General features: G+C 37.9%; 7 protein-coding genes across 7 annotated transcripts; 4 read left to right on the top strand and 3 right to left on the bottom strand.

The window, feature by feature from the left end:
* Positions 1–372: 372 nt before the first annotated feature.
* On the top strand, positions 373–2,315 carry GCK72_006261 (uncharacterized protein; the record flags this gene model as incomplete). The annotated part of the gene is made up of 4 exons (XM_003113710.1): positions 373–417; positions 488–614; positions 1,328–1,462; positions 2,083–2,315. The coding sequence occupies 4 exons, from the start codon at positions 373–375 to the stop codon at positions 2,313–2,315; spliced, it is 540 nt and encodes a 179-aa protein (XP_003113758.1).
* A 1,840-nt stretch (positions 2,316–4,155) lies between these two features.
* Positions 4,156–4,661, bottom strand: GCK72_006260 (uncharacterized protein; the record flags this gene model as incomplete). Its single annotated transcript, XM_053725547.1, has 2 exons — positions 4,156–4,359; positions 4,488–4,661. 2 exons carry the CDS (start codon positions 4,659–4,661, stop codon positions 4,156–4,158), a joined length of 378 nt encoding a protein of 125 aa, XP_053589741.1.
* A 5,802-nt stretch (positions 4,662–10,463) lies between these two features.
* On the bottom strand, positions 10,464–11,971 carry GCK72_006259 (uncharacterized protein; the record flags this gene model as incomplete). The annotated part of the gene is made up of 6 exons (XM_053725546.1): positions 10,464–10,580; positions 10,636–10,904; positions 11,119–11,237; positions 11,284–11,494; positions 11,541–11,808; positions 11,858–11,971. The coding sequence occupies 6 exons, from the start codon at positions 11,969–11,971 to the stop codon at positions 10,464–10,466; spliced, it is 1,098 nt and encodes a 365-aa protein (XP_053589740.1).
* A 1,692-nt stretch (positions 11,972–13,663) lies between these two features.
* On the top strand, positions 13,664–15,461 carry GCK72_006258 (uncharacterized protein; the record flags this gene model as incomplete). The annotated part of the gene is made up of 5 exons (XM_003113867.2): positions 13,664–14,044; positions 14,091–14,731; positions 14,779–14,953; positions 15,001–15,323; positions 15,371–15,461. 5 exons carry the CDS (start codon positions 13,664–13,666, stop codon positions 15,459–15,461), a joined length of 1,611 nt encoding a protein of 536 aa, XP_003113915.1.
* A 532-nt stretch (positions 15,462–15,993) lies between these two features.
* Positions 15,994–19,147, bottom strand: GCK72_006257 (uncharacterized protein; the record flags this gene model as incomplete). The annotated part of the gene is made up of 7 exons (XM_053725545.1): positions 15,994–16,256; positions 16,302–16,401; positions 16,446–16,824; positions 16,870–17,429; positions 17,478–18,786; positions 18,834–19,040; positions 19,086–19,147. 7 exons carry the CDS (start codon positions 19,145–19,147, stop codon positions 15,994–15,996), a joined length of 2,880 nt encoding a protein of 959 aa, XP_053589739.1.
* A 721-nt stretch (positions 19,148–19,868) lies between these two features.
* GCK72_006256 (uncharacterized protein) lies at positions 19,869–21,493 on the top strand (the record flags this gene model as incomplete). The annotated part of the gene is made up of 7 exons (XM_053725544.1): positions 19,869–19,930; positions 19,979–20,169; positions 20,220–20,407; positions 20,467–20,627; positions 20,676–20,869; positions 20,915–21,042; positions 21,281–21,493. 7 exons carry the CDS (start codon positions 19,869–19,871, stop codon positions 21,491–21,493), a joined length of 1,137 nt encoding a protein of 378 aa, XP_053589738.1.
* A 38-nt stretch (positions 21,494–21,531) lies between these two features.
* On the top strand, positions 21,532–22,817 carry GCK72_006255 (uncharacterized protein; the record flags this gene model as incomplete). The annotated part of the gene is made up of 6 exons (XM_053725543.1): positions 21,532–21,655; positions 21,779–21,992; positions 22,085–22,270; positions 22,316–22,366; positions 22,517–22,617; positions 22,687–22,817. The coding sequence occupies 6 exons, from the start codon at positions 21,532–21,534 to the stop codon at positions 22,815–22,817; spliced, it is 807 nt and encodes a 268-aa protein (XP_053589737.1).
* Between the last annotated feature and the right edge of the window lie 1,220 nt (positions 22,818–24,037).

Raw genomic sequence — 24,037 nt, 5'->3', positions numbered from 1 at the left:
AGTGTCAAAATGAGTACAGTGGTAAGTTCGCATAGAATTTAGTTGAGTAATTCCGTAGTTTTCGTAATTCTGGAGAGTTCAATCGCATTGTGACATCAAAAAAGTCAGTTCAAACCATCATAATACGTTCTAAAACAGACATCTGTCTCTCTGAATGAAAACTGAAAAAAACACGAAAATTCGGAAAACCGTACAGTTAAAAAATACTTACTGAGAATCCAGTTTGTTCAGCTATCCGTCACCTATTTTGCATATGTTTCTCCCTCCGTTTCGCTCTTTTTCATATTTCGAATCGACGAACAACTCTTGTACATATTTCATTCTTTTTATTTCTTTTTGAATCTGATTCGAACAGAATCTTGAATAAATGTTATGATATTCCCAATTGGTATTCCAATGCTTCGAAAAAAGCGAGAGGTAACTCAAACTAGTAAAAAAAATTTCGTTTCATGAAACCAGAACAATTCCATAAATTGTTGAATTTCAGAGCGCTCAGGAAGCAGTTTCTCTGCGAGAAGCTGCGGAACGTCGATCACAATTCGCTCGTGTTCCAGCTCGATCTGTTTCAGCACCTCCAAGGAAAAAGTGGTTCAGATCGAAGCAACAACTATCAGGTAATACTGAGATTCACTGGTACACCAGCACTCTGATTAAACTCAAGCATGATACTGATTCTACAATCACTTCCAGTCTGATTTTTCTTATCATTCACTTTTCCGATTTGTTTTTGACTGTGAGTTCACTTTTTATCATTGACATTCATAGTTATGATTACTTCCGTTCCTTTTCTCGATTAGTCATTTTTCTCACAAACCATAATTCTTTTTAAAAAGCAGTATGACCCCGGTTGTAGTATGACATCACTCTGGTGTTTTTTTCTGACTGTGCTAGAAAAATATATAGTTTTTCATTGAAAAATTTCAACCAAGAAAGTTTTAACTTTCTCTTGCGGACATTCTATTTTCTTTGCCCTCCTAGTAATATTTGGCATTTCCGTTTCGAATACAGACTTTTTTCTTTTTGAAAAATGACAAACTTTAGAAAGATATATCTCATCGTATTGTGGTTGGAGGCGGTACTTTTTTCAATAGGAGGATTGAAAGTTAAGCAAAATAAGACGATTGTTCAGATTTTTCGAACTTTGATCTATTCTTTTATTTCATTCTTCCCAACAAAAAAAAACGAACAGTTTCAATAAAAACATTTCGAAATGTTTTGAGATTTCCACCACCTCCTTCTCCCTTTTATTCCCCCGTTTCCTTCAGTTTTCCATCCATAAATCCACATTTCTTTTCATTTTTCTTGTCAAAAAGTGTCGATTTATCAGGCGCCACCGATGGAATGGATGGCTCATCGCGTGCCGGCTCTCAGGAAATTGTTTGTGATGAATTCACAAAGAAACTTGTGGCAGCCATCACTACGTGGCACGATATTCATTCGTCACTTCTGCAGTTGTCCATCGGTAAGAACTTCTTCTTCTTCTTTCGTTTTCTTTGAATGTTTGCATGCTTTAGATTTAGATTTTTTATCAGAATGTCTATGTTTTGCACTAAGAACACACAGAGTATGCTTAGGATTTAAAAATATAATTAAAGTTTACTTTGATATGGTATACAAACTCGATCGAAGAGTATAAATTTCAGTAAAATCACAGAAGGTTTCAATGAATCATGCTCCCGGATACTGTGCACGTGTAATCCATTCCCTTTTCCTTATCCAATTCTCTTGTTGTTTCCTTCTTTCGACATGTACTTATTCATTCTTCGCTCATTCCACTGTCATCAGAATCCATATTGACGTCAAAAGTCGTGGAATGTGCTCCTATTCTATTCTTTCTTCTCTGTCTTCCCTTCAGTTTCAACCACTTCTCTCCTCTTCAGAAAGCTCTTCCTCAGCTTCATCTTCTCATTGTCGATGCGCATTTTTATGCGCGCATCATCGTCAAAGATTTTCATTAGTTAATGAAAAAAGAGCAAGACGTCTTGAAAAGAGCTTCTGAATGACAACGGGAGCCCTCTTTTACGACAATGTTTCAATGATTTTGCAACAATATATTGAATCAAATAGTTTTCCTTTTTGCAGAAAGATCTTCAAACGACTCGAACGAAGATGAGAATGTATCGGAGAATGTATCAGAATCTTCATGGTCTTCTGCCTCTGAATCGGATTCTGATGATGATGGAAATGGAGATGGAAAAGAGAGTTCTAGTAACCATCTATCAGCTTCAGCAGCACGATTCTCAATTTCAAATCCAGATTTGACGAACTGTCAGATCAAACAAATGTTTCCGGAGATGGCTGATCATTGGAGGTAGAGTTGACAAACTGAATTTCTACATAAAAAGTATGTGGAAGGTATTAACTAGATTTTGAGATTCATCTGGAATGTTCGATCTCTCTATTTCAATACCTTCCTCATCTTTGCAGAAGAGACTTAAGACTTTTAACATTTACTGAGATCTATTATATAACATCTCAGCTATTCTTTCGGAAAGAAATGAGCTCTTTCCTTATGATATCATAAAATCGAATCGTTGTCGGAAGGGAGAATGAAATGGCTTCTTCGTTTGCTTATTCTCTATCAAAAATCGTTGTAAAGCCTCGAGAGAAACTACTGAACGGGCTTTAAAATTCAGAGAACATCCCCTTGATCACCCCCAATACAGTTCTGAAACCAAGGACAACTGACCTTTTCATTTTCTAACTTTCGCATGAGCTCTCAAACCGGAAATCAACGGGAAATGTGGTGTAAATCCCGTTGGAAAAAGGAGTCACTTTGGCGGACGGAAATTGCACATCACCGGGAGCAAACACACACAAGGTGCTCCTCTTTTTCTTCTTCTTCTTTCATTCATAACGCTCATCGTCACATGAGAAGTGCATCACCGACTTGTTCCGGATTAGAGAAAGAGCTTGGATATATATTGCAACACATTTCTAGAAGCTCCATGGTGCACCACCACCACCACACAAAAATCTAATATCCAACAGCAAAAAAGAGCCGCTTTGCTCATTTCTTTGCTCCGACACCTGGTTGAAAAGGGCGATTGGATTTGGAAGTCTCCAGTTCATTTTTTCAGTTTTTTCCCTTAAATATCGAAAAGATAAGAATGCCTAAAAACACATAAAAAAGCGGAAAAAACTAAAAAAGCGAGACGAATTTTGAAATGCATGAGTTGTGTTGGCCATAAGACTAATGGGACTTTGAGAATGGATTTCCTCTTTTTTCTCCTTTTTTTGGTCGTTCGGTGTAAGTATACTTGACTTCTTTTGCAACTTTCAAATATTTTTCGCTGCGTCATTTCCACGTCATAACAAATTCATAACTGTCGTCCGAAGAATGGGGAGAAGAGAGTCCTTTCTGGAGAACACCCTTTTGCCAAATTTAGACTTTTGAACATTAAAAAGTAATATCTTTTATAACTGTAATATTCCATAAACTTGAATTTAAATGACCTACTTCTCTATTTTTGGATCTTCGAAGAGAACACGCATTTGAAATTTATGAAATCCAACTTTATGATGAGTTTCAGAAATAGCTTTTAGACTGGCGAATTTATATAGACGCTTCGGACCACTATGCACTTTCAAAAGTACAGTAACCTGAATTCACTCACTCTTTTTCTCTGGAAAACTCTCCGCAACGCTCCACACTCTTCGTACGGTTTCCACTAACATTTGTACCATTCCGTTTACTTTTCGAAACGTAACTTGTTTCCTTTTCTAGATTAGTTGCCAAAAGATGACTCAAAAGAAACAAAAACTGAAAGGACAAAACCGAAGAAACGAGTTACCCTTTTTCATTTGTGTCTTCCTCATTTTCTCTTCATTTTCTTCATCTTTTTTTTGCCTGGGCTTAAAACAAGCCGCATCCTTCCTTTCCTTTTGCTATTCGCTTTTTGCCACCACCACGGCTCTCACCACAAAAATGGGCGGAGTCCAGGGGTGGCTTGAGGACGACGGATTAACGTGTAATGGGGGCGCGACGACACTACGTGAAGGAGCCAGAGGGAAGAAGAGCAGTGAGAAGAGAGGCGTCGTGGCACACCGACCGGAATTAGATGTCCTAATATCATTTCTTCTCGTTCCTCCCTTCTTATCTTCTACTTCTTCTGATACTTCTTCTTCTCCGTATTAATATTTTTCTTAATAGTCTTATCCTCTGTTCGGTGTCGTCAGAAGAGGCAACACGATGATGACGGCGTTGCGGAAGAACAGCTCGACGGAGGATACGTTCCTGCCGTCGAGTAGTACATCCGGTCTCAAGAAGCACCGCAAGAAGAAGAAATCAATTGCCGAAGCACAATCAAATCCAGTATTTGTAATATCAGCTGATCCATCTGGTGCCTCTCCAAGTACCTCTCCAAAACCAACTAATAAAAGAAAAAAACGAAGTTGGAGAGGTGAAAGTGCAGCGAGGAAATTGAGTGAAGCACTACCAGCTGCCCTTCGAAGTCCAACTCAAATACTAAAAAGAACTAAAAAACCATTGGGACCAAGTCTAAGTTGGGATCCAGAACATCGGAGTAGATCACCTTCGATGACAAGAAGTAGGGTACATTCGGATGGAAGTTCGGAAACTGGAGGAATTGTTGATGGGAAGAATCAAGAAGAAGATGGTGGAATTGTGGAAGAACCGAGATTTGAGTTGGAATTAACATGTGTACACTGTGCAATGGCAGCAGATCATAGAAGAAGAATGTTGAAGGTTTGTTTTAATGGTATGAAAAGAGATGAACAGAAAAGGGACAGAATAGATTTGAAACCTCATTAGAGTAATTCTTAATTCCGGAAATCCGAGTTTCTGATTAGTCTAAATATATGTTTTTTCTGACGATTTTTTAGTAATGACGATCTAGTTGACTAAAAAGTTATACCCACGTGAGTTAAAGCTTTCAATCGAAGCCAGTATGATTGGAAATCTGGTCTATTACCGTGGTAATTTTTGTCGCGGTTTTAAATTTGGCTAATACTATTCAAGCAAAAACCTCTTTAGTTTGGTTCATTTTAATAAAATTCGAAAACGGGTTCAGAATCCTCGAGTCGTCGGAATTCTGTTATTAGTGATTCTGGTTGAAATTAGGATATAAGGTAATATATAGACTGCTACCAGAGCATAGGATTTCACTTTAAATTTTCTAAAAACGAGCACGTTTTTGAGATGCAGACACTTTTTTTTGTCAATTTTGAAAATTATGTACACTTTTCTTTTTCGTTAGTCTGCTATTTCAATTTGCCAAATTAGGAAGAAACCTTTTGTTTCCAAAAACTATGATGAATTCAGAAAACAGCACGTGAAAAAAAGAACAATTCTAGGTCAGTAATCTATAATTACGAATTAATTTTAATGAACAGTTGAGAAAAGAATAACGAGAAATGTTTCAAAATGTAGACTTTTCGTCTAAACTTCTAGTCTTGACACTTGAAATCATAGTCAGAACGAACTCTAACTCACTTATAAGTTCTTTTTTCATCTGAAATCCACCGGATTACGGATGAGATCGACTATCTTGTGTCCACTTTTCTCAACTGTCCCCTTTTTATTCGTTCACTCTCCGAATACTAACATCGTTTTTTTTCGTTCAACTGACCCAATATTCTTGCAGACAGAAATCGAAAGTGCCGTTATGAGATTGGCACGTCGTCTGGGAAACGGACGCAGTGGATGGAGAGATGATAGTCCCTCTTCATCTAATATATCAAATCAATCATCAGTTACAACTACTGTTCATAGGCATACAATATCATCACATCATAGAGGAACGACTCCAGATATCGTTGTTTCTTCAATTAGTTCAGATGAAGAAGATCATAGTGTTGATAGATATACGAGTTCGGAGTTGGGCAATTCATTGCAAACGTCGGAAGCGAGGTGAGTCGGAGAGCTGTTAGAAAAACTTGAAGCTCTTCGGAATCCAAAAATTTTTAAACGAAAGTGACCCAAGTTTTGACAGTTTTACATCTCAAATTCTAGTTACTTTTTGGTCCCAAGTTTTTGAGAACAGACACACAAAAACCCCTAGAATTCTTGTGCTTTAAAACCGGAGCAAATGAAATATGATCCAGTTCTTATTTGACCGAGTTGTGATCCGGTGAAATTTGAATTTGGCAGGTCGTTCAGTTTGAACGAAAATATTCAAACTGAATGTTTAGTCAACAGTTAAAAATAGTAACTTTCGTTTATTTCTGTCTCTCAGTTGACTTTTAGTTGTTGCGTGTTATTCCATAATCATTCAAAATTGAATCATACCAACTGCAACATGATAGATCGACTCTTTTTCTCTGTTGTCTCCCCTAGATCTCACACTATTTCTCAACGTTACCTCTCTCTTTTTTATTATTTTTTGTGTACCGCTGCTCTCCGCAAAACGGCAGTCTGTGGTGGCCACTGGATTAATACTTTTTGAGGGGACAAATCCCTGAAAGAATTAATCTCAAACAGAGAGAAAAGAAGAAAAAAGAATAAGAAGAAGAGGATGCGTCGAGAGGAAGATGAGAAAAAGAAAAAAGAAGTCGTGTCGCGTAATCCGAATCGACTGAACATGCTAAAAGTAGGGAACAACTGATTGAGATACTAGGACTAAAAATAATTTGAACGTTGAGGATTGGAACCATAACGATCTCTAGGTGGACTACAAGCAAACATTCAGTAATAAAAACACTGAAAATCCATTATCAGTATCTCATTCAATTATTATTTCAGTTCTCCTGGATCCTCGGCATGTACAAGTCCGAATCTTCCTCGAAATGGAAATGAAATGACATTTGATAGTCCTGGTTCGGATCAACTGACACCTCCATCCCCTCTACGTCTTCAACCCCCTTCACTTCTATCTCCATATCCTGATTCTGCATCTCCACCTCGTTCGAATTCCGTAGATTTATCAACTCTTCGAAGAGATATTGAACTACTTTCAGTCTCATCAGGAGATTCTGATATTGCATCAGACACTGATTTTGAGCCTCCAACACCAGCAGAATCCGTTCGAACGTTTCGTTCTAAAAGTCATGATCCCACGACAAGCGATTCGGTTTTAAGACGTCCCAGTCGAATAATACATCTTTCTGAACTTTTCAGGCATAAAACTAAAATAAAAACAGTGAAAACAATATACTAATTGATTGATTATTTCAGAAAAGCATTGGCAAAATCACCGGTTGTTCGACGGACGGCAGCAGATCAAGAGACCAATAATCCAGTGAATAAGCATCGAAGTAGCCGGTATTGGATTGAGGATGAGGTTTGTGATTTGTGATTTGATTTCAAGAAAAAAGAAAAAGTGTTTCCTGGTGGATTATGCTCAAAACCTAAGTTTAAGCCGGATCATGCTTCTATCCAAGACATACATTCAGGAGTAAATGTCCACTTTTTTAGGGTGATTATCATATTCTTCCATCGGAACACGTCTGGCTTCCATCATCAACTGGATCTTCGGCTTCTGCTGATTCTGAATGTTATGTCGGAGAGAAAGATTGTAGACGGTCTGGAGAGAAACGAAGATGTGCTGCATGTCACATTGTTGCTCATACCAATTGTTTCTCTCTTCTGGCCAAATTGAATCTGAATTGTAAGACGACGTTCCGGGATTATGCAACAAAAAAGACACCTTCGAAAGAGAGTACAGATGGATTGACTGCTCATCATTGGGTGCATAAAGTATGGTTTTGTTAGGAAAATTTGCGTTCTATAATAACAAAAATTTCAGTGGCGACATGAGGGAAGATGCAATACTTGCGGAAAATCATTTCAACAAAAAATGTTTTTCCAAGGGAAAGAGAAGAAAGAAACAATTGCAGTTACTTGTTCCTGGTGCAAAGAATCGTATCACTTGAAGAATTGTTTCGCTCGTGACAAGTTGGAAGAGAGGTGTAATCGAGGAGCATTGAAAGAAATGATAGTCCCACCCACGTGGATTCTCCGCTTGGCGAATAGAAAAAGAAGTAATCGGACGCCTTCGCATCCGAGGAAACACAAGAAATCGCATCGTCAATTCGTGGTGAAACCAACAGATCTTTGGTCAAGTGGTCCCTCTCAACCACTTTTAGTCTTTGTCAATCCGAAATCAGGTGGAAATAAAGGATCGAAAGCTTTGCATACCCTTTGTTGGCTTCTGAATCCTCGACAAGTTTTCGATATCACATCACTGAAAGGTCCAAAATTCGGGTTGGAAATGTTCCGGAAAGTGGTAACTCAGTTGAGAATTCTTGTGTGTGGAGGTGATGGAACTGTTGGATGGGTACTCTCAACATTAGATAATGTAAGGGGTTTCGTTTCCTTTTGAAGACAAAAAAGAAGATTTTTTAGTTGAATTGGCCTGCATATCCTCCAATGGCAATCATGCCTCTTGGTACGGGAAACGATTTGGCAAGATGCATGGGATGGGGAGGTGTATTCTCTGATGAACCGATTAGTCAACTGATGCAAGCGATTCTTCATGAAACGATTGTTACTCATTTGGATAGGTATGGTTTTCGAATTGGATAAAAAAACATGTTATAGTTTATTCCAGATGGAGAATCGATGTGGAACCGAATACATCATGTAATTTGGAAGAAGAGGACGATGGAATGCAATCAGCTCTCCCATTGACTGTAATGAATAATTACTTTTCGATTGGAGCAGATGCTCATGTTGCATTACAGTTTCATCATTCAAGAAGTGAGTTTTTATTTTGAAAGTTTCTAATTACATGGTTCTTATTCTAGGTGCTAACCCTCAGATGCTCAACTCTCGTCTCAAGAATCGAATTGCTTATGGTGGATTGGGAACAATTGATTTATTCAAGAGATCATGGAAAGATCTTTCGGAATACATTACACTAGAATGTGATGGAATTGATGTGACATCAAGAATCAAAGAACTCAAACTTCATTGTATTCTATTCCATAACATCACTTATTATGCTGGTGGAACCATTCCATGGGGTGAATCTTCTGAATCGAAACCAAGCTGTTGTGACGGAAAAGTTGAGGTTCTTGGGTTCACAACTGCCACACTCGTGAGTTTTTTTTTTGTAATTTTTGAAGATAATCGAAAAGAAAATTAAAATAATTATAGGCTGCACTTCAAATGGGTGGAAAAGGAGAACGAATTGCTCAGTGTTCAAGGGTAAAAGTGACAACAAATAAGGCGATTCCAATGCAGGTCGATGGAGAACCATGTCTTCTTGCTCCATCTGTGATTACTCTTGGTTTCCATAGTAAAGTTCCAATGCTGAAGAGAGAAAAAAAGACTCCATGCACGCCAAATCTGATGAGAAGAGGAACAAGATACGGGCAAAAGGATTCACAAGTTCAATCGACATCTCTCATTATTCAATTGCCGGTGATTGTGGTTGGTAGAGCTGATTATGACACGTATAAGGATTGTTTCGAGAGATTGAAGGATACTGGTGAGGTTTTTATTTTTGAAAATGTAGAATCTAATGAAATGACACGAAAACTTTGAATTTTGGGCTTGACTCATTATGTTTTCAGCCTACGAAATTGGAATCGTGAATGTGGAATCGGAAGCCGAACTGGATTCGGCTCGAGTCCTTATTCAACGTCTTCTTGTCGAACACAACTCCCTGCCATATGAACCGGATAAAAACTGGAGATTTTTGGATTGTAAGTTTTTTTTGTTGTTGTGCTAACTTAACGAATGTTGGGATTACTGTAATTACGATAAAAAATCACATTTTCTGAAGGCGTAAAACCATTTCCAGATGTCTCAAACGCCGAAGAAGGAACATTCCGAGTTTCTCGTCAACAAGAACATGTTCAAAGTGTCAGTGATGTATGCAATACAGATGAATGTCTTCTGATTCTCGACCACGCTTTTCCATCAATCACTGATCGTGAAGCAGTCGAGTTGTTCCAGCCTCAACAGCCCGTTTCGTAAGTTATTCAATTTATTTTCTAAAAAAATCTCTGTGAATCTGATTTAGGTCATCAACAACGTCTTCCAATACTCCCCGTTATCATAATTCACGTCGAATATCCGAAACTCTTCGAATTGTTTTGAGTTCCGACGCTCAAGAAACTCATTTATAGGGTGACAAAAAGAAGTATTTTGCTTTCATTTCATGTGCTAAATTTGCAGCTTTCTAGAAGTTTTAAACTTATTTTTGTATTTATCAATTGTTTCGCATAGTTCAACAACTCAATTATTTGTTCTTTCTCATTTTTTTTTTAGGTAAAATGATTTATAATTATTTTGCATCGAGATCTCGTAGCGGTTTTATTCTGGTCTTTTTCTCTATCCCATTGGTTTTATATTCAATTGGTTTATCCTTTTTCATTGCTTTCTTCAAATCTTTTTTTATTTTCCAGAGTAATTGGAAAAGCATCGTATTGTGTATATTACAACTGAATGGTTTTGTGATAAATTTTATAATTTATTTTTGAGAAAAAAAATGGATTATTATGTCTTTGAATTGAGTTGAAAATAAATGAGATGAAAAAAGTAAAAAAGAAGTGGATCACCTCCATACATTTTGAGAACAGCATCGATCGATATATTTGATACTCTCATCAATCATCAGTTTTACTGATTCCAATACAGCATTCATTGCCACGTTTCCAAATCCATGTGTCATCTGAAATTGTTTAGATATATATTAAGTAAAAACCAGTCAAAATATATCAATTTACCAATGTGAAATGAGAAAGATGTTGTTGAACGGAAGGATCGATTGGAAGCATGTTCCTCGGAAAGTACGGAGTCAGTGGAGTTCGATCACAGGAGAGCAACTCGGCAAGCTCTCCAATCACTTTTCTGCTCATTTCCAGTGCCGCTCTTCTCTTTACGACATCTGGATCAATTGTCAATGAAGTTTTTGTCAGATAGATTCCGATTTCTCTCGAATGAAACTCTTTTTCACAGACAAGAGCAAAGTCTTTCGCCATGTGAATTGCCTCTTCTGAAAATTACTGATTCAGCTCAAAACGTATCATTTTGGAAAAAAGGAATAGTGATCAAAAAACTGTTGATTAGCATTTTAGTTATCAAAAGACAAACTCATGCTCAGCTTAATTCCAGTTACAAGTAATTCTTCCAAAAACAAAATTAACTGACAGGTAACTTTTGAAACTTCGCTAAAAATATTCACAACCCATTCTCCACCACTTTCAAACCTTCAACAAGTGCTGTCCACGCAGTAACATTTGCTTGTTTTCTTCTACCAGCTGGCAGTGTTAATCCGAGTTTCTTCAGTGAATCTCTCAATGTTTTCCCACCGTCTTTTGACTTGGCCCTACAAAAAGAAAATGAATTGTTTTCTTTATTTTTAATTCTCTTACTTTCTTAAGATTCCACCAAGAAGTGAAGCGTTCAAACACTCCGGCGGACTTATTCTCCTCTGGATTTCAGCTACAGTAACCCGATACTTTGTAGTTGAACTCAGAAGACTTGTACGTCCAGGAACAGTACAGTATACTTCACCAACAATTTCCAGCGGAGAATTACAATCAGATGCGAAGAATACAAATGGGCGATCTGATTTTGTAGCAACTTGATCTAAAACTTCAATAGGATTACTGTAGAGTTGATTGCTTACTGTAATTAGATGCGTGATTTCTATCCTCAGCTTTCGGAATACAGTAATCTTCTTCACCATTTCCTGGATTTCCTGATTGTGGTTGTTGCTGTTGCTGAGGAGGAGGATTAAAGAATTGTTGTGAGTTACTGTTCCCCGGGAAATCTCTTGCATATGTGAAAGTACTAACTCCACAGACGGGTGGTTGAATCAAATGTGGTGGATACGGTATATCATAATGGCATGATATATGCATATGAGAAGGAGCAAATGTGCGCATATTCTCGTACTACAAATACAGAAAAATATGAGAGAAAAGGAAAGTGGGCGGAGCTTACGAATGGAGGTCTCTGCGAAGATTGCTGTTGTTGCTCTTCGTCATCTTCTTCATCACACTGAGAACCACGGACAAACTCATCGTCAGAGCAATCCATCAGTTTTCGGTTGAACATTCTGGAATTTTAATTGGGAGATAATAGACTACTTGAGAGATACGTGTAGGAGAATTGGATGTGCGGAACATCAAAACTTCTACATTATGATATCGTAATAGATAGAAAGAGACCGTGGAGTCTGGTAAGTTGTGACTACACTAATAGTCAGATAACGGAAAGACTGATGTTTGGAAAGCTCTTGGTAACTTGTTCCCCGGCATTTCTAGAAGAGCTGACTTTACTACTGTAGACCCTCATTCAAGATTTTTACTGATATTTTTTATTATTCGAATGGAGATAATGGTTCTGTTAGATTTAGTGGTTCAGAATGAGGTTAAAAAATCGTATTTAAGGGGTTTATGGTGTTGAATACATCTAGGCTCTATTAGTTACTATATTAACAAGTTGATCGGAAAGTTATTTATAATGATTTATGTCTCCAATATTACTGTACCATCTGAACAGATAGACTCATCTCTACTTCGTTTGATTCCAAAGTTATTGGAAAAGCGTTTACAATTAGTGTGAATTCGAGACAAGGAAAATGTTCGGATGACCTTTGAAAATGTTATTGATATAATTCAGGAGTATTGACTTTTTTCTAGAATTTCAGTCATAAAATTATAATATCAAAGCAAGAAAATAGTGAGATATATGAAATCTTCTGTCTCCAACCATCTGGAGAGAAAGAATGATGAGTAGAAAATCAAATGAAGAGGAGGTTGACCATGGCGAGGAGTATGAATTTTATTAAACGTGAGAGCTCGTGATGAGGAGAGAGACCAGAAGGATTTGCTCGCTCACTTGCCACTCAGGATTACTGTAACTCAGAAAGGGAGAAATAAGCTCTTATTGGAAAAATGAGGAAGAGCGGAACCTATTTTCGTATGGAAAACTCGAGTAAATATTTGGAAAAGAAAAAATAATAAGAAATACGAAAATATCTTTGGGAGTTTATTAAAAAGCGAATTATTCAGGGATCAGTCTGTCTGAAACTTGTACGTTTTTAGATGAGAATATGGTCTAGAAAGTGTATTAACGTTTGAATTGTTGTCCAATTTCGACTTCGACAAATCTTGATTCCGGCAGCACTTCATACAAAAATCCTCATCAGGCTTTGAGTTATAGATAAGTTTGATCAAATTAATGAAAAGATTTCACTGAAATATTTTATGAGTTTTGTTTCTTTAGTGAAACAATTCCTTCTGAAATGAGACTTATGTGTTAAATTATCTTCGAATTGTATCAGTTTATTTCAATATGAGCTCAATTCAGTATTGAGGTAACTTTATAACTTTTTTTGTATTTCCGATTTTCCTAAATTTGTTTACACCAAAGTTTCTTGCAGATGTCAAATTCCATATTTCCCATCTTCAGTTAATTATTCAAATCTTCGAAACAAGTTTAATTTCCCCGGATTATCTCTTCCTGCAACCTGCTAAAGTGGTCCTTTTCTTCTTCTTCTTCTTCTTCTCTTCTTCTTCTTTTTCTTCTTCATCCCCATGGCGCATTACTCGTTGACGGTGCATCGAGAAGTACGCAAACGTCACGTTTGGCGCATTCTGTAGTTTTTTTTATAATGAGAAAGTCATTTGTTTCTTTTAAAATAAGGTTATACTTTTTATTTCAAGCATTGGAGTATCATAATTTTGTTCTTTTCTTCCATTCAACCCCATTTGGATAATAAAAACACTAGATTATTTTCAGAAAATGGCCGATGTGGTAGATGAATGGAGAAAATTACGTTTGGAGATTCTCAGTCGATTAAACAAACGAGAGCGACAACAGAAAAACATAAAATCAATGCTTAATAATTATTACAAACTGGACGAACAACTACAGCAATCACACAGATCTCGATCGATTTCTGTTGGCAATGAGCAATCGAACGGAACCGCAAATGATCGATTAGCACTGATGAAAGAGGAAATGGCGAATGTTTACAGAATGAAAAGCAAGAATGATCAAGATTTAATCGATGCGAATCGAAAACTATCAGACAGTGAAGCTCGTTATTCTCTCGTATTGTCGCAAAAAGAAAAACTTAGAAAAGAAGTTGATGCTCTCCTAGAGAAAAATAGAATTCTTGAGGTTTGTTTTTTATAATTTGTTGAAAATATTGTACTGATTGTTGCAGGAGGAACTAGCTGATCTCAAAGAGAAAAACAATGCGATCAACACAGAACGAGTTGCTCTCGTTGCTACATGTACATTTTTGACTGAAAAGAAAACTCAGTTAGACAGCGAGAGGTTCCAGTTATTGAACAAAATCCGAGAACTTCAAGAGAAATCAGCAGAATTAATGAATGCTGAAATTGTGTTGCAAGAAGAGCGTGCACAGTTACGGATACGGGAACAAATTGCCAGAGCCACGGCTGATTTGAATCTTGGTGATGAGCGAGCTTCGGCGACATTTGGAAATTCACCAGATGCCGATGAATTCATGATGACCGATGTTCTCCCGTCAGAAGTAAAATTCAAAATGGCTGCACATGAAGGAGAAGTACATGATATTGAATGGATGTCAGATGATATGTTTGCAACTGCTGGTAGCGATGCAAAAGTTCGAGTTTGGAGAGTATCACCCAATAAAACAGAAGCTTCTAAAGTATCCACATTAACTGGTTGTATGGGACCTGTTAATCGATTGGATTATGATGCTCAACGTCACGTAGTCCTCGCATCGAGCAACGATAAAACCTGCAGATTGTGGAATGTCGATTCACAAAGACTTTTGAGTACATTCTCTGGTCACACAGACAAGGTTTCATCTGCAAGGTAAATTGATCTTTTGTGATATAAGATAGAAAAAAGTTAATTTTCAGATTATTCCAATCACACAATGTGATTTCGGGTTCGACAGATCGCACTATCAAACAATGGGATATAAGTAGTATTCGTTGTATCAGATCATACCTTGTCGGATCAACCGTATTCGATATTGTAGCCAGATGTGGAGTTTCTCAATCAAGTTTCATTTCTTCTCATTTTGATAAGAAGGTAATTCATACTTTCGTTTGGAACTATCAACATTTATTCTACTGCAGGTGCGATTCTGGGATTCACGTTCATCAGATCCAACTTATTCAATAGAACTCGGTCAAAAAGTCAGCTCACTCGATGTTTCCATAGACGGACTACAAATTCTTGCATCATCTCGAGACGATACTCTTTCATTGATTGACGTTCGGAATTATGGAATAATTCATTTGTATTCTGCGGAACAGTACAAAACGAGTTGTGACAATACACGAGCAATATTTTCATCAACTGGAGAGTATGTGTTAGCTGGATCTTCTAATTCGTCGGTTTATATTTGGAATACAAAGACAACAAAACTCGAAAAGGTCGTCAAAACGGCAAGGGAAGAGTAAGTGTTCGATCATTATGAATGTATCAGTATGTAATGATTTTCAGTTCCAACCAAATCATGTCACTGTCGTGGAACCCGTCAGGAAGAGGTCTTTTGGCTTGCGATCGTCAAAAAACATGTACGCTTTGGAGATAAAAAATGTGTATTTTCGAGTTCTAACAAAAATGTAAATGTTTTCATTTTGCTTCTGTGTATATCTGTTCATATCTTTTTCTTTCCTATGTTCTCCATTCTCTGAGATTTCCCATCTCACTTTTCTTGTTCCATAAAATAATTGTTTGTTTATTTCACTTGGTTGATTTATTGTCAGATTCAATTCATTCAGTTTAGCTTTAATGAAATTTTTCCGAACTCATCAAGTGCAGAATGCAACAGTATTTCGAACAACCCCATTACAAAAATATAAAAATCCAGCACTTTCAAATTTCCCAAACGGTCCTTTGAAAGTTTTAACAATTGAAATGTTTTAACTAAATTTATGAGAACACTTCCACAACATTCGAATAACTTTACTTAATAATTTTTCTCTCTTATAATACAGAAACAAACCAAGCGGGGTATGAAGAAAAATGAATGTCACAGATATGACATTGATACAATTAATATATGCGAGTAAAGTAATACGAACTATTACACATGGAGAATAAAATGAATTAAAATAACCGAGTTAATTCTCGAAGTCTTCCTCTTCGTCAATTGTGGCTTCTCTCCTTTTCTGAATGGTAGAGGGGCTCAGGAAGATATTAGTCGTATCCAGAAGGCTGTCACGACGGACGAATGATGTCACCCGGCGTTTTTTCTTGGCTAGTTCTTCTCCCTCCACCAATTTGTCGTCGTCTTCTTCCGATCCTAGAAGTTCTTCCGGCTCCGGTGGACTTTTCAATTCAGTGCTGTCTGGATACGTAGGAACAATGCGTGGTGGTACATTCACTGAAATTGAGAGTATTGCATATAGAAAACAAGAAAATGGATTACCCGAAGGATCGACGAACTTGATCTCGATCTTTGAAATGGCTTCCAGTGCCACTTCTGTCGCCTTCTTAGATGATTCTCCGAATTTTTGGAGCATCGACGACTGAAAAATAACTATTACTGTAAGTTTTTGTTTCGAAAACATACTATGTTTTCTGATGATTCGTCGCAGGACTTTTTAACTGCTTCTCCCGTCGTCTGACACGTCTCACTGTCAACAGAGATTCTCGTAAGAATGGAATCTACTGCACATGTTGCCTCCTTGCGATTTGCCTCCGTTTTATCCAGTAGTCCCCTCGTGACCTTCTTCATTTCTTCCGCTCCTTCTAAAGACTTTTCTTTAGCTTCCTGGATGGTCGTTTCGTAGTCCAAATCGATGCCCTGTAGATCACTCTGCGCTTTCTCGTCAATTTCTTTTGTATCACACTGCTCTTCAATCATATCTTCAACCGACTGAACTACATTTTCGGCCGTGTTTATTGTGGAAAGGACTGACTCTTGGTTGTTCTGATCGATAATGAGCTGTCTGAAAAGCAAGAACAGTTTCACGACTTTATTCTTATAAACTTACTCTTCGTGATTATCTTCGATTCTCACCGACAACTGCTCCAACTGCAATAGTAGGGCTCTCACACCTTCTGTTACATTCAGGCATGTCGTTTTGACATCATTCGTGATGGCGGTGTCTTGCTCAGTTCGTTTTTCGAGATTTACACTTGTAGTGTTCCGGATTTCAGCGAGTAACGGACGGAAATCTTCAGCAAAATCAGATATTTGCTTCTTTATTTCATCAAGCTTATCAGTCAGCTGTTTACTAAACTCTTCGCTTCTAGCAGAATGAGCCTTATAGTATTCAGAAGAAGATTTCAATACCGCATTCCATTTCTCCAGGTTTTCTTGAGCAATTTCATTGATCTTCTCAACGGCTTCATTCTCGATCTCGGTGCCTTTTCGGAATGCGCTACTGGTCGTGGACCTCATTTCACCAACACTCTTGTTGATGCTTTGGGAAATGGCTTCTATTGTCGACACATGAGGATCGACGTTTTCCACAATTTTCGCCGTTGCATCCTTTCCATCAGAGGTTAACGCTTCTACTTGTTCTGAAGTCGACTGGATGAAGGAGTTCATCTGAAAAAAAGCAAAGATAAGTTAAAAACAACACGGTCTCATACTTACCTTTCTGGTCAATGTTTCAATCATTTCTTTGTGAAGATCATCTGCAACTGCCATCTCATCGACCTTCCGCCAAAATGCACCGAGATCAGTTTTCATTTCGTCAGCAGCCTCTTGAGCTTGAACTAGCTGTTTGAATGACTTTAGTGATGCTGTATGCATCAATCCGATAGCTTCGATATGCTTATTGAGTACATCATTCGTATCGGCCAGCTCCTTTGACTTCACAGCACATTCACGTATGCGCTCTTCCAATCGCTTCTCCAGTGCTCCTTTCCTCTCATATAACTGCTGATACTGCTCATCCATGTATGTCATGTCTTCCATCAGCTTGCGCAATCTGTCCACCTCACAAAGCAACTGTTCCTCGAGTTCGTTGACTTTTTCTGCGTTTCGTTGGTATTCTTCATGAGATTCTTGACTGATGAATACTCCGTTCTTTTCTCTAGCTGCCCTCAAATCACGTCTCAACTTCTCAATCTCATCGGCAAACTCCTTGAGAATAGTCTTTTTCGATACTTTTGTGTTGCAGACTGGCTTGTTCTTGATATTTGCAGCTCTCATTGCATATTCAAGCGTGCTTTGGCTTTCTTCAAAGTTTGAACTGGATGGAGAGAGAGTGGCAATCAGTGAAGTGATCGTGGATCCACCGAGACTGTCTTGTAAAAGACGAGTCAATTTCGACTCTCTGTATGGCACGTGTTGAGCGTTTGTAGTCAAGGAACGGATAACTCTTCCAAGAGTCAGTAATGACTGATTGATGGATCCGGCTTCTTTTGCTCGATTTCCTTGTGCTCCCGATCTGCCAATGTTCTCTGATCCAGCCAAATCGACAAGGTTCAGTTTTCCTTGCTTTACGAGCTCTTCTCCAGTGTTCGTGTTTTCTCGAACGACTACATTGACCATGAACAAACTGTGCGATCTGCTACTGTGCATGTTCATCAAAGTCGCCGCAGTTCTCCGCTTCTCCGCGCCCAGTTGTAGCAGCTTGAACACGTCTGACCGATTCCGAACAGGTACTTCTTCAACGCCTGACACGATGACACCTTTCTTATGTGGGTCGTCAAAGATACGGAGGCGTTCACGATCGTCGCTTTCGGAAGAAGCCAAGAGATCAAAGAGTTCTTCATTGTAAAGCTCCACGTAGCTGACTCGAAGTGAATACTCTTCGCATCCAGACGTTTCCAGCTGTTCAAAGATGTCTTCAACAGCGCGTGGGATGATTCCTGTGGATGGGTCGTCTTGAGAACTTTTCGCATCAGTACGTCCTCCCTCCATAGTGAACGTTTTTCCTGTTCCTGTTTGTCCATAGCTGAAACAAACTATTCAAGCTTTTGCTGGTCAGGGAATGAGACTTACGCAAAAACAGTGCAGTTAAATCCTGCTATGACTTTTTTGATTTGCGAGGATACAAGGTCAGCGTAGATATCCGCTTGTGTAGTATCGGTATCATACACTCTGAAGAACGGACCAAACGGTTTTGATTTCAGGTCGATGGAGCTTTTTCCTTTGTCCACTTTAACAATGGTCGAACATTTCTCGCTCCGTTCGGTGCCATTCATAGGCCTGAAATTATGAGAAATGGTAGTTGTTCTTACGCTGAAATATTACCTGACTCGAACAGCAACACGAAGATTCGACGTTGTCTCAGACACCTTTTTTCTTGTCGACATTGTAAAATCCTAAAAATCAATATTTGAAAACTTTAATATTTAGATCGGTATTTAGCGTGAAGTTGGGTTGAAACATATTCAAAAACTGCCGTTTCCCGCTTATGTCCGTAAGAGCGCGATTGCAATCTTCCTACAGGCATTCACCAATTATGACAATGGTCATCATACATCATTACCACGCTGAACGCAGAATATACTCACCATTCTGGATAATTCCGCCATGTTGTTTGAGATAACTGAAAAAAGTAAATTTGGCGATGAGCTATATTAATTAGGTTTGATGGGAAAAATTAAAAGTGATGGTAAATTAACGTACAGCCAATCAGATGATGGCAAAAGACAGAGTGCAGCTATTTTTTTTCTACAGAAGAAGAGGCTTTCTCAATTAATAAATGCCGACGATAACTATTTGAAAAAAGAAAAGAGCATATTTATACAAAAATCCAACAGATGTTAACAACGGTGATAGCGATCAATATCAAACGTATGCAATGAGAATCCAGAAACAATTGCGAAACGAGAAACAATTGCCGCCAAATATTGTCGTGGTTTGTTACGATCGTTCTCTATTTCAGAACGTGCCTTTAAATAAACTACGGTAGCCATTGGGTCTCGACGCGACACGATGCGCCTTTAAATTTTTTTTTCTGTGTTGGCTTTCTTTCTCTGGGAATCGGGCAATTTACAGATTTTTTTTCGAAAAAATTGTTTCAGTGAAATAATGGTAATTAGCTTTGATGTACCGCTACGAGCATCCGACGAAGCCGTCGTTAAATTCCTACTGTGAGTAGACGTCCAGCTCTCTTCAGTATTAATTTCGTTCGTTTACAGAGGTATAGTTTTCGGATCACAGAAAAAAAGGAATTCATCAAGTCGTGAGTGTTTGCGACACGATGTGAACGGAGCTTGCAAAATAATCACGTGGATTCTACAGAATCATCAAAAACGATCATTTACAGTTGCCTGTAATTTGATTTATGGAAATACTCTTGTTCTGAGCCAGCAGGTCGCAAGACTTCTATGTACGAATTCTGATTTCTCTTTTCTGTTCATTAATATAGTCTTTTTCCAGTAGATGCAGTACGAGCCCGCGAGGTTGTTGCATTCACATCCTATCTTGCAGAGGAGGAAGAAAGACGAAAAAAAACTTTTGAACAAATGCAGAGCGGATTTGAAGACGATTTTACAACTCCGAAGAAAAAAAGGAGGTCGAAAGCAGTGGCAGAAGACGATTATTTGCTGGCTAGTCCTACCCCAATTGTGAGAGATTTTATCAGAATTCTGTTCAGTTTTTCACCTCAGTTTCAAAAACATTGCAGAGCATAGCACTGAAACAAAATATCACAATGCCAGATGTATTTGCTATGCAAAGAGAAGATGATATCTGTGTGGAAGATGACCTTGTTCCACCAACTATGGAACAGTTCGAGATGTTATATGGAATGCTCGACTCAGAAAATCGTAACACGACTCTTGATCTGTGAGCTGATGAATGAATGAAAAACCTTTAAAACAATATGTATTCTAGAACCTTCCTGGATCGGTGCGCGTCTTCTTCTAATGCTCGAAATCCACTTGACATTGCTTTCGATGCTTCATCTCAGCCAAATCCAATTGACTCCGAGCTTCAGCGTCCAACGGATGATTTTGAGTTTCAGCGTCCAACAGACGAGTTCATAAGTTCCCAGCAACGGACTCCAAATAAAAATGATCGTACACAAGGTTTTAAATGGAAAGTTAAGTATTGTTGAAGTGAATTGTTTTCAGAGGAAATTTTTGATCCTGCTCCTGAGTTGGCTGACATTCTTCTTTATGGCCGGCTTCCGCTATTGAATGAAGGTGGCCAGAGGAGAAGTATGGAAGATGAGATGGAAGATGCGAGACATCATGGAATTGTTAGTTAATAAAAAATCAACAGAATATTTCATTCAGCAGTATTTCCAGCTTTGCACAGAAAGAGTTTTCGAGTGACATGTTAAAGTTTTGATCTATTCTACCTTAATCTATTACGATTTATCCTCTAAACGTTGGCGCTAAAAATACTTAATTAAAAAAATGTTATTTAATAATTCACTTCTGTCTTGGCGCTGATTTGCTGATTCTTCCTTAGTTCATTTCATTATTTGATTCCAGAGTGCCGAAATGGACGTTCCACTGCAACCAATGGAGGTGCCACGAATGATCTCAGAGCCAATTCTCTTGGATCCATTGGACATCGATACATTTCCAAGAGCACCAAGACCACCACGCAGTGCCCAGAAAAATCAGACTGCTATTTCTTCTGAATCAGATGCTGCTCAGGACGAAGGAATAAGACATAAAATTCCATTGGCAAGCAAAAAATAATTGTGTTTCACTTTAATACTAGATTATTTCAGAGAGAAATGCACGACATGATGGAAAACTTCTCAAGTCTACACTATTCCTCTCATGTTCCATTGCTGGTGAAACAACAGAAAATGAGTGTCAAGGAGATGATGAGTCCAGTTCCATTATCCCTTCGCAAAAGTAGGTATAATGAAGTCAATATTTAATCTCTCACTCTTGGAATCTCGAAAAATAGGAGACAGAGGACTGTAGTCATTGACCCTATTTTCCCAAGGACTTGATTGATTTCATTCTTCGTTTCAGATTGCGACAAGAACTTGTGGCCATTATTCAAAGTGGTGCAACACAAGTTCAATCCATCAATCGGAACTGTTATATCATTAGAGGAACCCGATGACGAAGAAGAAGACGAAACTCTTCAACAACGCTCGAAAAATCAAAATTTCGATGATTTGGAACCGATTGATCTATCGCAATTGAAGTTCGCACAAACTCCGTTAAAGGATGCGAGTCCAATGTAAGGACATGGCCAAATTAAAAAAATTTATAAGACTTTTTTCTTCAAAAAGAACAACTTCTGTAATCATTATTGAACATACATATTTTCAGGATGTCACCACTTCGACGTATTGACGACTTTGAAATGCCGATGGAAATCGAAAGACCCAGAAGAGAAGACTTGTTTGAGCCTCTAATTGATCCAATTGTTGATCCTATCTCCCCGCGGCTCACGGATAATATTCCACTACAGGAAGATAACTGGAATTTCAAATCGCCGATTTCGTTTGAGCCAATGTGAGTTATTAATCAATCAAGAACTTGGGAATAGTAAGATTTCAGATCTCATTCGGATGATAAAACACCAACAATGATTCGTGAGGCTTTGCTTCGGTAAGAACATCATAAATTAGGAACTGATGGTTTCCGAACTGTTTTTATGCGGAGCCTTGACGCTGTTTTCAGCTTTAAAAATAACTCATTTCTTCTGATCTTTCTTTGCTGTTACTTGAGAAAATTGAAAAATAATTTCATATTTTTCAGCGAATGTGAGAATGTGAGTCCATATAGCTTCCAACTGGAAAATGTGTTACCGGAAGGTGCGACTTGTCGTGAAGCTGCCAGAAGTTTTTATGTTGTTCTTGGTGAGTGAGATCATCCTATAGAAGCAATTCTGGCTCAATTCCATATTTTTCCATACGCGTTGTTTACAGAATTGCTGAAAGAGCGTGAACTGAAAGCAATCCAAATCACTCCGTTCGGACCAATTGATCTCAGAATCGCAGGCACTGACTCCGATGATTTAGATGATATGGCAATGGAAATGGATGATGGTGACTTCTGAATTAGCTTCGAAGCGGCATTGCTTGGCGATCCCGTGCATTTTCTGTCCATTTACCGCAACCCTACGCTGTCTAGTTTGACTTCGTTCTCGTATTTGACTGTGTGAAATTTGTTAGTAATAATGTTAAAAATAGTGTAGAATTTACTGTTCCCCATTAGTCTTTTCTTGACCAAAAACGTCTCGGTTCTTTCCAAATCTCCCACTTGTTCCATTCCAATCGTGTCACATTTTTCTCTTTCCGTTTTCAATAAAATAAATTTGGTTAGTAAGCATTTTTCTCATTCAGATTTTTCGTATGTTTGTTCGTTTATATGAAGCTAAAATAACAGTTAATGACCACCTGGCGAATATCAGAGTTTAAAAAACACTTTGTTTTCAGCGAGTTCTAATGCTTATTTCCTTTAAATATCATTGACTAAGTCACTAACTGCGTTTCTGAGAAAAATCATTATTTCCATAACTTTGTGTTATCAGCATTGATTCGTGTTTTATGAACAATTCTTATCGATTCGCCTGGCAGGCTGAGTGACAGAGTTTTAAAATTAACCCGGTTTTCTAGTTTCTGACGTTAAATCTGAATAAAGAATTCTGAAAATGATGACATTCGAACATATTTTTTGTTCCCGTTTTGTTCCCGCAAAATGGGATGACTTTGTATGGTGGAAATAGTATAAAAATGCTGATAATATGGTTAGAACGAAGCGAATTGAATTAATAAGTTCAGCTTACATGATCTACTAGCCAATGATTTAATGCATTTGCTAACTACTAATACATCCAAAAAAAAGTGAGAACTATTGAATTATCGAAGAATCAGTGACATAGTAAAATATAGCTTCTTCTCTTCGCCTCTCATAAAAGTTTAAAAGATTAGCACCTCAGCGAAGCCACATTTAGTTCAAATATACTATTACTATGTTCTTCTATCTCTAATTCTCTCTAATCCAACCGCCGCGCAATCTCCGATACCTCCTGTGTCCTCCTTTTCTCCCATCAACTCTCTAACATTTCTCTAACTCTCTTCCAAAAACTTTACCTCTATTTCGACATTTCTTCATTATTAATCTCTGTGAACTCGATTTAAAACTTAATATCCAAATAGGTGTTCGTTTGGTCTAACTCGGAAAATACAGCATTTCAGAGGATGTTTCCAGATTTTCAATATTCCCTATGTCAAAAAAAAACCTTCGATTTAATGTGTTTATTTTCTTCCCAAGTTC

Source organism: Caenorhabditis remanei, chromosome II, assembly GCF_010183535.1.
Source record: "Caenorhabditis remanei strain PX506 chromosome II, whole genome shotgun sequence".
Classification (NCBI taxonomy): Eukaryota; Metazoa; Nematoda; class Chromadorea; order Rhabditida; family Rhabditidae; genus Caenorhabditis; species Caenorhabditis remanei.
The sequence above is the reverse complement of the archived record's forward strand: the minus strand, read 5'-3'. Positions and strand labels throughout refer to the sequence as shown.